Source organism: Myotis daubentonii, chromosome 9 (genome assembly GCF_963259705.1).
Source record: "Myotis daubentonii chromosome 9, mMyoDau2.1, whole genome shotgun sequence".
Taxonomy (NCBI): Eukaryota; Metazoa; Chordata; class Mammalia; order Chiroptera; family Vespertilionidae; genus Myotis; species Myotis daubentonii.
This window is the reverse complement of record NC_081848.1, coordinates 24,385,027-24,400,605: the sequence shown is the minus strand read 5'-3', so window position 1 is coordinate 24,400,605 and position 15,579 is coordinate 24,385,027. Positions and strand designations below refer to the sequence as shown.

Below are 15,579 nucleotides of genomic sequence, written 5' to 3'. Positions count from 1 at the left end.
GTTACTAGGTTGATGGGTATACTAGTAGTCAGAGCACTTCACACCAGCTCCCAAATGGTTACTGCAGGCCAGCAGGCAGGGCCACCTAAAACCATTTTTTATAGAAGCATTTACAATCTGGAGTTGATTTTTTTTTAGATTTTTAGAGAGAGGAAGAGAGAGGGGGAGAGAAACATTAGCGTGAGAGTGAAACATGGATCAGCTGCCTCCCGCACACCCCGCACCAAAGATCAAGCCCACAACTCTGGCATGTTCTCTGACTGGGAATCGAAGCTGAAACCCTTCAGTGCCTGGAAAGATGCCTAGCCAACTGACCACACTGGCCAGGGCTTGACTTGATTTTTAATGAAAAAGTTCTTCACAAAAAATCCAAACAGCAAACCCAAGTCTATTTTCCGTGTGCATAACATTAAAGACATCTGACAGGTTGGCCCCATTCCCAGAAAGTCTATTTCTCCCCTAACATTCTGTAACTTATATGGCACTGGGCTGGGCCATCACCGATGCACAGCTGTGATCTACTAAAAGTTTTCTCAAAACTGCCTCCTCTCCTTAAGTCAACAGCTCATCCACAGCCTATTTAGAATTTTGCTGAATAAACGGCTAAAACCCAGACATTCAAATTCAAGCCATAGGAGAAGTAGATGCCTGGATTGTTGCCTCATGAATAAACCTGATCAGGACAGCGTGCTTGGTGATATAATATTTATCTTAGTCATCCTTTTATAGTCCAGTATTCTGCATAATCTTACATGTGGGAATTGTTTCTTTAGTGCTTAGTAAAATTAACGGTGATGTACATTCATTCACCTCACTGAATAGGCAGGTAGCTCCCTGAGAACAAAGGCCTCCAGCATCTTATCTTTATCTTTGGTTTAATGAGTCCTCCTACCCCTAGTACAAAGAATGCTGTGAGGTGGGCAGTCTGAAGTGTTCCATGGGGAAGCAAAGGAGAGAAAGGTTTCAATTGTTCAGAAAACGTTTTATTCTTCCCTACCCTCTGCTGGGGCAGTAGGCAAGGGGGAGATTCTTACGGCAGTAGGGTTTAACCTTCCAACCTGGTTTCACAAAATGCAAAACCTCTGGAAGACATCTGGCCTGTCTCAGTGGTTCACAAGGTCAAGGTCACCGCCGACTCGCGGGATCGCTCTCTCCGGCAGGCGTCGCTGGCCACCGCAGAGCCGCAAGGAAGGAAGTGGACTCCGATCTTCCGTTCAGCCAGGAGGCTCGGCACCCCAGGCTCGCCTTCCAGCGGTACCTGCGCCCGCCCTCGCGCCGTAGCGACTTTTGGAGAGTCTCTGGTCCCCTGCGCGCACCGCGGCGTGAGCCGGGTCCTCACTCGAAGGCGCGGGTTCGGGCCACAGAGGTTGAGCGCTGGGGCGGATCTGGAAGGGCCGGGCGGGCCGGGCGCGGGGCGGGAGCGGTGTGCAGGGCTGGCGCTGAAAGGCCTGGGACCCCGGGGAGACACGATCCGGAGTTACGGGTGATGAGCCTGCGGGGCGCAGCCGGGAGTCCGGGAGCCATGGACGGGGAGGGGGATGGGTGGAGGGGCAGCAGGAAACGCCCGGGGCCTGGCCGGGCCGGTCGGGCTGGGGGCACCGCGGAGGGGAGGGGAGGGGCGGCGCCCGGCTGGCCTGCCGGGCTCGCTCACCTCGCCCTGGCGGCGCGCCCCGCGGGGCGTTGCGGGGAGGGGAGCAGGCTCTGCGGACCTTGGGATCCGGGACCCGCCCTCTCCGGGTCGAGGGCCGGTGGCGAGCGGCAACGACGGCTGGAAGCGCAGCGGCAGTATGAGAGCGGGCGCCGCTGCTCCACGCCTGCGGACGCGCGGCCGGCGGCGGCTCCGTCTGCGCGCGCCATGGGGGCGCCGTGGGGCCCGGCGAGCTGCGCGCGGCGCGGAGTGCGGGGGCTGCCGCGGGCCGCCTCGGCGCTGGCGGCCACGGGCCTGCTGTGCACCGCGCTGGCCGCCTACGCCTGCTGGGGGCAGCTGCCGCCGCTGCCCTGGGCCTCCCCCGCCCCTCCGCGGCCGGTGGGCGTGCTGCTGTGGTGGGAGCCCTTCGCGGGGCGCCACAGCGCCACGAGGCCGCCCCCCGACTGCTGGCTGCGCTTCAACATCAGCGGCTGCCGCCTGCTCACGGACCGTGCCGCCTACGGGGAAGCCCAGGCTGTGCTTTTCCACCACCGAGACCTGGTGAAGGGACCCCTGGACTGGCCCCCGCCCTGGGGCGTCCGCGTGCGCTCGGCAGAGGAGCTGGAGCTGCGGGTACTGAACGAGGCGGAGGAAGCCCTGGCCACGTCGGGCCACAGGCCCCCGGGCCAGCGCTGGGTGTGGATGAACTTCGAGTCACCCTCCCACTCCCCGGGACTGCGAAGCCTGGCAGGTAACCTCTTCAACTGGACGCTGTCCTACCGGGCCGACTCGGACGTCTTTGTGCCTTATGGCTACCTCTACCCCAGGACCCATCCCAGCGACCAGCCCCCAGGCCTGGTCCCCCCGCTGTCCCGGAAACGGGGGCTGGTGGCCTGGGTGGTGAGCAACTGGGACGAGCGCCAGGCCCGGGTGCGCTACTACCACCAGTTGAGCCAGCACGTGTCCGTGGACGTGTTCGGCAAGGGTGGGACCCGGCGGCCGGTGCCTGACATCGGGCTTCTGCACACGGTGGCCCGTTACAAGTTCTACCTGGCCTTTGAGAACTCGCAGCATCTGGACTATATCACGGAGAAGCTCTGGCGCAACTCGCTGTTGGCTGGGACCGTGCCGGTGGTGCTGGGCCCCGATCGTGCCAATTATGAGCGCTTTGTGCCCCGCGGTGCCTTCATCCACGTGGACGACTTCCCTAGTGCCTCTGCCCTGGCCGCCTACCTGCTCTTCCTCGACCGAAACCCAGCTGTCTACCGCCGGTACTTCCATTGGCGCCGGAGCTACGCCGTGCACATCACCTCCTTCTGGGACGAGCCTTGGTGCCGGGCCTGCCAGGCAGTGCAGAGGGCTGGCGACCGGCCCCAAAGCAAACGCAACTTGGCTCGCTGGTTCGAGCGGTGAAGCCACCCAGGGAGGTCCAGCCATCCGCTTTTTGATCCTCTGCTGTGCATCTCCTTGAATGCCGAATCCTGAGATGAAGGTTTTGCTTTTTGGAAAAAAGTGATTTGCCAATGTTACTCAGCACAAAGGCTGGGTGGGTAGGATCCCGGTTCAGTTCTTGATGTTTTTTGCGCGAGTAGGAGTTGGGCTCTCTGCTGTTGATGGGCATTAGTGTTCAGGACTGAAGGGGGGGGGGGGGGCGTCCTCCCCTTGTAACTTCACCAGTGCAGAGGTGAAGAAATAGCTTAACTACAAGAAGCCATTGAGTCAGTTGCTCTGAATTTCCTCATCTGCCACAGGTCATATTTGTGGCCTGTGCTGAATCCAAATGTTGGGACTGCTGCTCGTTTCACATTTCACTGGACCAAGGTGCAGCAAAGCCCTGGTTTTAGAAAGATCCTTGTCGTTGGATAGTGGACGGACTGTGGCTGTGGCCACAAGGAAGTCTTTCTCTTTGTTGGTTGAATTCCTCAAAGCCTCAGCACCTAAGAAAGGTGAGGAGGGTCATCCAAGAACCCGTTGACTGTTTCTTAACAAGTACTGTTTGTTCCCCTGCCAGTGAATGGAAACAAGATGCTGGATTGTCCTTGGAGAGGAGTTAGGGTGAATATATAAGTGTACCTCTCTTTACACAAATGTGTTCTTGAAGAGCTGCTTTCCTTCTTTTTTTTTAATCCTCAACTGAAGATATGTTTATTATTATTATTATTGATTTTAGAGAGAGGAAGAGAGCGAAACATCCATTGGTTGCCTCCACACTCACCCCATCTGGGGATCAAACCAAAACCGCCAGGTATGTGCTCTGACTGGGACTCAAACCCACAACCCTTGGTGTACCGACGACACTTCAACCAACTGAGCCAACAGGGCCCAACAAGCTGCTTATCAGTCATGTCCCAAACTCACTGCGCTAGGGGGAATTCAGTATTTAATACAACCTTATGGAGAATCCCTTTACAATGTGAATAATCATCCCTAACTAATTTCTTCTATGTCTATATTTTTCTATAACCTGGATTTTTTTAAAAAGCATATTAAAATTACAGATGTGAAAATAAAGCAGAAGCAACCTTCTTCTCCCCACCTCCCAGAAAACCAGACTGTGTTTACAAGACAGAAGAGAAGGAAGCCACAGTGTCATTTTCCACAAAATTACTTATTTTGTGTCTTTACTGGACCTGAAATTTAAACTGGAATATCATTCCTCCAGGGGTGCTGGCATTCCCTGTCCGCAGAACAGTGAAAGATTGTACTGCATTGTGGAATCATGCAAAAGGAAAAAAGTTTCATGGTGTCTGTTAATGGCAGTGTCTGTTTCGATCTGTTAGTTTTTTTGTTAAATGTTTAGTTGCTAGGGAATGGAACTGCATTGGTGTCTGTGATGAACTTTGTTTTTTGTTAAAGGCTAAATGGCAGTTCACCTTGGGGCCAGGGGTTCCCCTCCTAGTCTGCGTAGTGGTACATATATCCTCACATTTCTAATGCCCTTGAGACTGTGCCATGGGACCAACTTTGAAAATATATGCATTGACTTTAAAAGTTGTTTGAGCAGTATATTCAATAGGTGTTATCATGTGCCTTACTCTGTGCCAAACAATGGGCTTGGGGTGCCACAGGAGAAACAAAAATATGTAAGGCAAGGCGCCTCTCTTTAAGACTCTTACACTCTATCACTGCCAACAACTAATCAGTGAACTGGCAGTACCTGTTTGTTTAAAGTGATATCCTTAGTGACACACACCATAAGTGAATTATTACAAAGCCAGTTGACTTACAACTCGAAATAATAGCTTATGTTTCTTGATTTATTATAATAAGGACCCTCAGTGACTAATTATTGTGGGTAGGGTCCAAGAGTCATTAGATTTACACATGGTTCTGCTATGAAGAGTAATTTTGCATTTGACTACTTCAGTTAGTTGAATCATAGAATTTTATCTCTGCGTTTGTTGTAGACTCACTTAAAAAAAATCACTAAAATCTAAAAAGTGGTTCCATTCTCTTTATCCTTAAAAGGGGAAATTAAAATCCGTGGGTGAGACTTCCTTATTGAAATATTATGGCCTGGGCAGAATTATAATTACAAAGTATTAACTGTCCAACAAAGAAAGAGGAAAAATTCTATTCTTAAAATGAATATTTACGGGATACTGGCCAGTGATCTTTGTGTTATTGGGAATCTACATGAGGCAGTGGGCGAGAGTTTAGGTTTTGAGGGAAACCTGGCTTAGAGTTGAATTCCAGCCGTGTGACCTTGGGCAAATTAGTAATAACTCTGAACCTCAGCTCCCTTGTCAGTAAAATCGTGCAAGAAAACACTCCACAGCTCATTGTGAGCAGGTCAGGAAATAAAATAGGTTTAAAGGTGGTTACTCAATTGGTGAGGAAAAAAAAATATATTTTTTCCTTCTTTCCCTGCAGTGGTTTCAGGGTGCCTCCCTATTCATTTACATGTTTAAAATTAAATCTATATGAAATAAAAAGGAAGGGACCTTCTATCATGTATTTCAAATGAATCCCCAAAGCTAAGCCAATTATTTCAAAAATCTTTGCCATTTAGACTGACCTTGAATTTGCAAACCACCTATGCTTTCTTTGAAAAACAAACAAAAAAAGGTTGTTTTGTTTTGGTTGAGTTATATAGCTATATAAGTAAATATTATTTTACTAATGCTCTTTTTACTATTGTCCATTTAAAAGTAACCACGTATTGAATATTTAGCATGAGGAAGGTATAATTGCATTATTATTTATTTGAAAATTTGGGGTGTGAAATGAAGAATATTTTAAAAGGTTAATCTCATCAGAGAGCAAGACAAATGTGGCAGTTGTTCATTTTATGGTATTTTATTTTTCATATTCTAAATTGAGCAGGTTAAAATTTCACAAGCACTGATATAAAATGTATAAAAATGCATCAAAATAGCTTTCCTATGATTGCCATGCCCTTCCTTTAACGCATACACTTTTCTTTACAACTTACTACAAACTGAGTATTTTTAGCACTTGATGACCCTAATTACATGAGTGCATCTGGAATGAATTTGCATCAGGAAAGACAGTCTGACTGGCTTTCAGTATTCGCAGATCCTTCCCAGCTTCAAGCCCTTGCCTGGCCGTAATTTAGAGAGGGAGGCTTCATGGAAAGAGCTTGCAATTTGGAGTCAGAACCTGGGTAAGCGGTTCTGCCACATTCTACCCCTAAATAAACTCTGAGTTTTGGCTTCCTCCTTTTTAATGCAGGAATGCCCCTACAAAACAAGGACTAAATGTGATGATGCATGCCAGGGTGCTTTGTACATTGTAAGTTGCTATACAGTTACAGGATGTTCTACATTTCCAAGGCTCTCAAAGCGGGGTTGGCATACTTTTTCTATAAAGGGCCAGAGAGTGAATATTTCAGGCTTTGCCGGACATGCAGTGTCACCTCCCATTGTAGTGCACAAGCAGCCGTTGTCAATACATAAACAAACGGGGTGCTGGATTTGGCCACAGTCAGTTTGTTAACTCTGTTTTAGACTTTTAGAGATAGAAGGGATTTGAGAACCTTCCTGATAGGGGTTTCTTAGAATGGACTTAGGAATTGTAACTGAAAAGTTTTAAAGGCAGATATTCCTTGGTTCCTAGACCAGCTTTGCAAGATTTCCTAATCTATAATAATAAAAGGGTAATATGCTAATTAGACCGGACATCCTTCCTGATGAAGCCAGGCTGGAGGGAAGCCCGGGTCCCGGGTGCCAGAAGGAAGCCAGTGCCGGCAGCCGGGGGAAGGAAGGCCTACTCTTGCACGAATTTCATGCATCGGGCCTCTAGTTGTCTTATATTGGACAAATTATTTAAGCTTTCTGTGTTTTGATATTCTCATATCTAATTGAGGGTAATCATATACAATTTATGGAGGTGCTGGGAGAATTAGATAAGATACTTACAGTACTCAGGACAGTGTGTCGCACATAGGAAGCACCTGGAAGATATTAACTGTGGGCATTTAGTAGTGGCAGAACCAGCCTTGCTTGTGCAAGTCACAACCGCTTGGAGCCTCTGTCACTTGAACTGCAAAATGAGAGGGTTGTACAAGGTCTCCTGGGACCTCTAGTTCTCTTGCCATCATTCTACTAACTGGCACCTTGGGGCTTTAAGAACTAATGCACCTCCCCACATGCCTTCCTTACAGTCTGGAAATGACTTACTACACAGCAGCTGTAAACTGGCAGAAAACCAGGCACCAGAGAGGGACACTGATGTAGTGTCACAGGCTTTAGATGGCAGGGAAGGGAGCCAGGTCCTTGGTAATTAGTCTGGTGAATAATTGCATTGAATCCATTTCAAGTCATTCTTGGATGTGTCTCAGGGACTTTTATGCTACACATTCTTATAATAAATCAATTTCTGTATACGTGTTCAGGTTATTTTGACAAAATAATTAAAGTAATGAAATGGAAAATGAGTCTTTGTTTATCATGTGTATTCCCAGGCACTAATGTGGGATTTACTTGGTCCAAGGGTTTTCTGTAAGTTCATTGGTTCTAGGTGGATAACTGAAATGCAAAGGCTTTGCCTCCTCTGAGTTGTACCAGGTTCTATTGGGCTGGTCCTCTTGTCTTTCTTGCTCATCTCTCCAAGGGTGTAAGTAGTAGGTCCCTCTCTTTCATTCCATCTTACTTACTAAGTGCTCAGATGCCCCCTCTAGCTCCTGTTCACTAAATTTAAAAAATGCCATTTTTTAAAGAGGTGAAATAAAGTCTGGGAATGTGATAGTTGGCAAAGGTATCTTTCTTAACAGCTGGTGCTCAAATTATTGAAAGGGGGAAATATGAAATTGGAAAAAACACTGAATATTTCCTCTGCTTTCCCTCCTCCAACACACACCGCCACTGACATGCCCATTTCACCACAGATTTTGAAAAATGATGACGGCCGTTTGAGGGGAGGAGAGACAAGTAAAGAGGAATCAGTAGTGAATGAATGAAAACAACAGTGCACTATAAAGTAGAACAGATGGTGAATATAGATGGGGAGTGAAGAGGAAAAAGGAAACAAGTGAAGTGTTTGAAGAGTAAATGAGATTAGAAAGGAGAGGGAAGATAAGATAAGGGTAAGACAATGAAGGAGGTAGGATAAAGGAGGAACATATGCTCAGAGAATGAGGGCGTGGGGTCAGAGCCTCCATTCAATGCCACTTTTCTAAAAAGAAACCTGTGTTCCAACTTGGAACGCAGCATCTGGTGGCAAATGGAGAATGAAATCAGGAAGTTTGAACTCACTGATGGGGAAAGTTAGGAACTTAACAAGAAATAAACTAACATTTCAGCAGAAATATAAAACGATCTCTTGATTAATTACAACAGATTCTTGAACTCTGATGAATGCTTCTTTTTCATCTTGGAAAAATCACATTCATTGCAGTTTTTAAAACATTCCCAATGGGCATACTTCAACTGTACTTACTATCCACTCTCAGAGAAATTTATTTTTTTATAGGCATAATCACAAATTGACTCTTTGAAGAAGAGTCAAAGGACTCAGTACATTTGATACACTTCAGAGTTTCATGTGGAACCCTATTGTAAAAACCATTTCAAGTTAAGTTGTAAAGAATCTGATTTTGAGATCTCTGAATTAATGTTTTTTAAAATTACTGAATCTTACCTAATATACTAAACAATAATGCCCTATTTGAACACAAGTGCTAAAATTTCAATCTGAATTACTTTTAAAAGGGGAGAAATGGACTACTCAACAGCACAAATACTGCTTCAGTGCCTGCTACGCCCAGGACTAGGTATGTGCCAGGGCTTGGGATGTAAATAACACTAAGGTGAGGACTTAGCACTTAAAAAGTGTCTATTCTAGTGGGAGAAACCGACATGGTGACAGATAATCCTAACACATAAGTGTTGTTGTAATAAAGATATATCATAGAAAGATCATGTGCAGAATCACAGAATTTAAGGGGAAAACAAAGCAAACTCAGTAGGAGCCTCAGAAGGGCCAGAGGATTACAGGTCAGGACTAGAATTCCTTCATCAGAAACTAAGTCTTCTTAATGGTTTTTCCAAAAGGTAATAGTGTGCCAGCCTCTGGTCTCAATACTTACCTGATTATTTTCAATAATCCACAGTTAAAAATAAACATCATTATTAACATCATCTTCAAAATGACTCATCTCTAGAGGGATTTTTCTCTCCTAGCAATTAGGAACACCTGCTCTTACCCTATGATTTTCTGTTCTTGTAATGTTCGATAAACATTTTCAAAATCTCTGTTTCATTACATGAAACTTAATCTGAAATACAAATAAGCACAATCATCTTAGTGATCAAACAGAATTAGTGTTAGATAAAAATGAGTCTTATCTAATGATTTTATCAAGCCTCCTTCTTTGAGATTTTATAGAGGGAGGGAGATAGAAACATCAATGATGAGAGAGAATTATCGATCAGCTGCCTCCTGCATGCCCCCTACTGGGGATCAAGCCCACAACCCGGGCATATGCCCTGACTGGGAACTGAATTGGTGACCTCTTGGTTCTTGAATCGATGCTTAACTGCTGAGTCACACCCAGCTGGGCCAGTCATTCATTCATTTTATAATATACTAGAGGCCCGGTGCACAAAATTCATGCACAGGTAGAGTCCTTAGGCCTGGCCAGTGATCAGGGCCGATCCGGGCCTTCTGGCTGCTGGCTGGGGCCTTCCTTCCCTGGCTGCTGGCTGCTCCACTGCTGGCCCGGGCCTTCCTTCATTCCGTGCACATCATAGCGAGCGATAGAATTCCAGTCAAACTCCTGTGGGGACACTTGCATATTAGCCTTTTATATATATAGACTAGAGGCCCGTTGCACGAAGAGATTCATGCAATAGGTCTTCCCTTCCCCTGGCTGCCGGCACCGGTTTTCCTCTGGCACCCGGGACCCAGGCCTTTGCTCCGGACAGAGCCTTCAGTCTTTGTTCCACTGCTTCGCCCCTACGTATGCAAATTAACCACCATCTTTGTTGGGTTAATTTGCATACTCTCCTGATTGGCTGGTGAGCATAGTGGAGGGATGGTTAATTTACATTATTATTATTACATAATATGTCTATTATTAGGTAAGACTAAGGCCCAATGCATGAAAATTTGGGCAAGAGTAGGCCTTCCTTCCCCGGCTGCCAGCACTGGCTTCCTGATGGCACTGGCTTCTCTCGGGCTGCCCGCAGGCACCCAAGACCCGGGCTGGCTTCCCTCTGGCCCTGCCTTTGTCAGGAAGGATGTCCGGAAGACATCCAATCTAATAGCATATTACCCTTTTATTATTATAGATATTTACACACAATAGGTATTATGCTAGATTCTGGGGACACAGAAGTGAAGAACATGGTCCCTGCCCTCAAGAAGACCTCAGTCTAGAACTGACAGACAGACTAATGAAGCAATGATTTTCAAGTGCCTTGATTAGCATCAGGGCATAGCAATGTTTGGAGTGCAATGGGAGCATAGATGAGGGGTGTCTAACTCAAAGAGGGTGTCAAGAGTGAGTGGAAATTAGGGCAGATGTTCCTGATCTAGAGGAATGTTTGTGTGAATCTTGAATTTTTAAATATGAAGAGAAGTTACCAAGTACCCTTAAGAGGTGAGTACAGGAGATATGTATTGGGAAGAGCTAGCATGGTCAAAAGCTCATACTTGTGAGAGAATATGATAGATTAAACTCAGCAAACTTGTCAAACTCACGGCCCACCTCATGAGTTTGACATGCTTGGGTTAGAGCAGTGGTGGGCAAACTCATTAGTCAACAGAGCCACACATCAACAGTACAACGATTGAAATTTCTTTTATAGGTAGGTACATTGTTATTAACTTAATAAGGGTACTCCTAAGCTGGCCTTTGCTAAAAACGTCCTCAATCTGATTGAGGTACGTTCGCTGAGGTCTACCCCTTCCAACTCTCCCATCCACACTCATCTTGTATGCTTGTTTCGTCTATCTCCTTTTGTTCATCCTCTCTATATGTCCAAACCATCTCAACATACCTTTCTCAATCCTCAACACTACATCTTCTTTCACTCCACAGCGTTCCCTAAAATTAACTTAATAAACTTTACTTAAAGTTTTAAGTCAACTTTGCACTGTACGTGCGCGCCCGCACGTGGTATTTTGTGGAAGAGCCACACTCAAGGGGCCAAAGAGCTGCATGTGGCTCACGAGCCGCGGTTTGCCGACCACTGGGCTAGAGGAACTGGACCAGAAGACAAGGGTGTGCTGGGGAACAGGAATGGGAGGTAAGAGGTGATTCTGGGGAGGAGATCAGGATCTGATCCAGAAGACCCTTGAAAATAAGGCTAAGAATTTTGGAGTGTTTCCTAACAGGGGAACCATTGAAAGAGTTAGTTTGCTTTGCCAAGAATAAATCCCAAATAGGAGACATGGTCTTTGCCAGTGCTTCTTTCTATAGGTTTTTGAGTAGAAGGAAGTCTCAGGTGTTCAGTTCACCATGTTCCATGTGCATGCCTGAAACCTAATGAAACTTAGTTCAATTAATTCACTTCAGACATTTCGGTTGTGCAGCACTGTGCCATTTCAGGATCCAGGAAGCAGGTCTTGTGGTCAAGTTCCATCATCTTCCAAATGTTCCGCATGCCTCTTTAGAAACAGCTCCCACTACATCCTTCTCTTGACAACTGTTGATCTCTTCTATGGTAGTACTTTTCTTTTTTAAAAAATGTCATAAATGAAACTGAGTAGTATGTAACTTTTTAAAAAAAATATTTTTTTATTGATTTCAGAGAGGAAGGGAGAGGAAGAGAGAGGTAGAAATATCAATGATGAGAGGGAATCATTGATCGGCTGCCTCCTGCATACCCCCTACCAGGGACCAAGCTCACAACCTGGGCATGTGCCCTTGACCAGAATCAAACCCAGGACCCTTGAGTCCTCAGGCCAACGCTCTATACACTGAGCCAAACTGGCTAGGGCAGTATGTAACCTTTTAATCTGGCTTCTTTTTCTTAATCCATTGGAGAGTCTTCAGTATTGTTGCATGTATCAGTAGTTCCTTTTTTATTTTTCCTCTAATATGTTTTTATTGATTTCAGAGAAAGAGAAAGGGATAGGGATAGAGAGATAGAAACATCAACGAGAATGAGAAACATAGGTTGGCTGCCTCCTGCATGCCCTCTATCAGGGATCGAGCCCCAAACCCTGGCACGTACCCTGACTAGGAATTGAACCAGTGACCTCTTGGTTCATGGGTTGATGCTCAACCACTAAGTCACACTGGCCAGACAGTAGTTCCTTTTTATTGATGAAGAGTATTCCATTAAATCTTTATATTCTGCATACAAATTTTTTATCATATATATATATTAGACTTTATATTTTAGAGTGGTTTCAGATTCACAGCAACATTGATTGAGAGGAAGGTACAGAGATTTCCCATATATACCCTGCCCTCACATGTGCATGGCCTACTGCATTATCCATATCCCCCATCAGCATGGTATATTCACTACATCAACACATCATAATCACCCCAAGTTTATAAGGTTTACACTAGGGGCCAATCTTAGTGTTGTACATTTTATGGTTTGAACAAATGTATAATAACATGTTTTCACAATAATAGTTTCATACTGCCCTTGAGTTCCATGTATTCATTCCTCCCAGCCCCCAAGCCCTGGCAACCACAGATCTTTTTACTTTGTCCATAGTTTTGCCTTTTCCAGAAAGTCTTATAGTTGGAATCATGCTGTGAAGCCTTTTCAGATTGGCTTCTTTCACTTAGTATGTATGCAAGGCTCCTCCATATCTTTTCATGGCTCGACAACTCATTTCTTTTTAGCACTGAATAATATTCCATTATCTGGAGCTAGCACAGTTTATTTATCCATTCACCTACTGAAGGAAATCTTGGTTGCTTCCAAGTTTGGGCAATTATGAATAAAGCAGCTATAAACATCCATGTGCAGGTTTACATGTGGGAAGTTTTAACTCCTTTAGGTAAATAGCAATGAAAGCCATCGCAGAACCCATATGGTAAGAATTTGGTTATTTAAGTTTATATCTCGAACTGTGCAACTTAACCATATTTTCTCAGGTTTTTATGTCCTAAGGAATAAGAAGAAATTGTTATTTTATTGTTGACTTAGATGCTACTGCCACATTCTTCTTCTTCTATATTGTTCTTTAAATATATGACAATACTGTCCTTTTTACTTGATGTACTGGAAAGGAAATGGTTTAAGGCGAGCATGTCAAACATGCAGCCCGCAGGCCGCATGCCCCATTTATTTGGCCCGCGTTAGTCTTTGAGTTTGACATGCTTGGTTTGGTATCCAGGAGACTAAAAGGCCAATAGGTCAACTCTGCGTAGTGCTATTCTTGGTTTTAAGTTAATACTGCTGATTTGGGCAGGACACTTAGGAAGCCCAGAGTAGACTACCCCATACAAATAAACAGGCAAGTCCTGTAATTCTTTCACAGAAAAGGATTGAAATGAGATTAGGATGATTAATTCATAGTAGCACAGGCAGTTTCGCTCTCTCATTCTCAACCTGTAAGTAAGTCAGTAAGACTGACTACAAAGTTCCTCTTTATTTCCACTTAGCAATTTATCTATTTGTGTTTTCAGGACACAAACACTTTGCCCTCAGTATTTTCTGTTACACTTTTAAGTGAGCATCTATTTATCATGCTTCATACATAATTAAACAGAAAATGCTCACTGATTTAGATGCCATTTTAAAAGTGTCCAATTTTAAAAATCGCCCAGCTTGCCCTTGCTGGTTTGGCTCAGCGGACAGAGCGTTGGCCTGCGGACTGAAGGATCCCAGGTTCAATTCTGTCAAGGGCACATGCCTGGGTTGCGGGCATGGTCCCAGTAGGGGGAGTGCAGGAGTCAGCCGATCAATGATTCTCTCATCATTGATATTTCTATCTCTCCCTCACTCTCACTTCCTCTCTGAAAGCAATAAAAATATATTTAAAAAATCAAAAATCACTTAGCTCAGTGGTTGAGTGTTGACACATTAACCAAGAGGTCACAGTTTGATTCCCAGTCAGGGCACATGCCTGGGTTGTGGGTTTGATCCCCAGTTGGGATGTGCAGGAGGCAGCCAATCAATGATTCCCTCTCATCATTGATGTTTCTATCCCTTTCTTCCTCTCCCTTCCTCACTCTGAAATAAAAAACAGATTTTTAAATAATCAATTTCTCCTTTCTTTTTATACTTTTCTGCATTATATTTATTCTTTCCCCTAGTCTTAACAGATATATTCCCCTTGAAGAAAAAAAAAATGTCTTTACCATTATCTCTGCCTATTTTATTTGAAACCACTTTACCAGGAGTACTCGAATGACTAATAAAATTCTAAACTTTTAAAAATTGTTTTATAATAAGAGAATCAAAAGTATTACATAGCATTCTTGGAAATTAGTCATATTCTGTTCCCTCTTGAAAGATTTATTAAGGCCCTTTTTTTGCCTAGTAATTCTATATGCATGCAGCCTATACCATAAACCACAATTATTTAGACATCAACTTTAGCAACCTGCCATTCTGCCTGAAATTCCATTTGCATTCTCTTGGGATTATGGTTATAATATCTCGCTTTATTTATTAAGTATATTAGTCTACAGCCTAAACTCTAAGCAGTGAGCAAGTTGCACTTAGTAAGCAAGATTCAAGTTTACTTCTGTGTATTATAAAGCATCGAAATACTGATTTTGTATTTTGCTCTCATAATTGCTAAAATTGCTGAGTCATTTAGAAAAGATGATTACAGAGTTGTCCTGAAATTTCTTTATGGAAAAGTATGAAATGATAGGACAATATAAGGCAGAGAAGAAAAAACTAATGGGAATTTCCTCATGGTCTTTAAGCATCTTCAATCATCCAACAAATACTTTGCCAAGTCCTGGGCCCCTGTAGTTACTGGGGATAAGCAGCAAGCCCACAAAGTTCAGGTCCTCATGGTGGAACCATATGGAAGGAATAGAAAACAAATAAGTAACCAAATAAATAAAATAATTTTCTCTAACACACGAGGACTCATTCTTCAGAATGATATCCAACATTTTTTTTTTTTTATCACTGCTGGGGCTCAAATAGGAGAAAATGGGTTTTGAACCATAGGGTAGGAAAGAAGTTCCTTTAACAGGGCAAGTCCATGGGGCCCCCCTCAGGGGAATAGGGAGCACAGAGTAAAGGGAAACTTTATTGGACCTGCTATCTAAACTGGCTAGTTCCTCACATATGTTATCTCATTTTCCAACCCCAACACTCCCTGTGAGTTAAGTTTTACGATCCCCATGTTATAGGTGACAAAGAGGCTGTGCTACAGGGTTAAAGTCACACAGCTCATCATTGCTGAGCTAGGGTTGATTCTCTTGGAGTCCAAGACTATTGCTTTCATTGTGCACTGAGTTCAGGTGGATGGAGTATCGCCACACTAAATCTCTCAATGTTGTATAGGATTGTTTAGGTAGTTTCTTTCCGTAAAGTAAGGGAAAAGCCTTTATG

At 44.5% G+C, this 15,579-nt stretch overlaps 1 protein-coding gene across 1 annotated transcript; it reads left to right on the top strand.

Moving 5' to 3' along the window:
* Positions 1-1,486: 1,486 nt before the first annotated feature.
* On the top strand, positions 1,487-5,722 carry FUT4 (fucosyltransferase 4). The gene has a single exon (XM_059710647.1). The coding sequence runs from the start codon at positions 1,487-1,489 to the stop codon at positions 3,038-3,040; it is 1,554 nt and encodes a 517-aa protein (XP_059566630.1). The 3' UTR covers positions 3,041-5,722.
* The last annotated feature ends 9,857 nt before the right edge of the window (positions 5,723-15,579 follow it).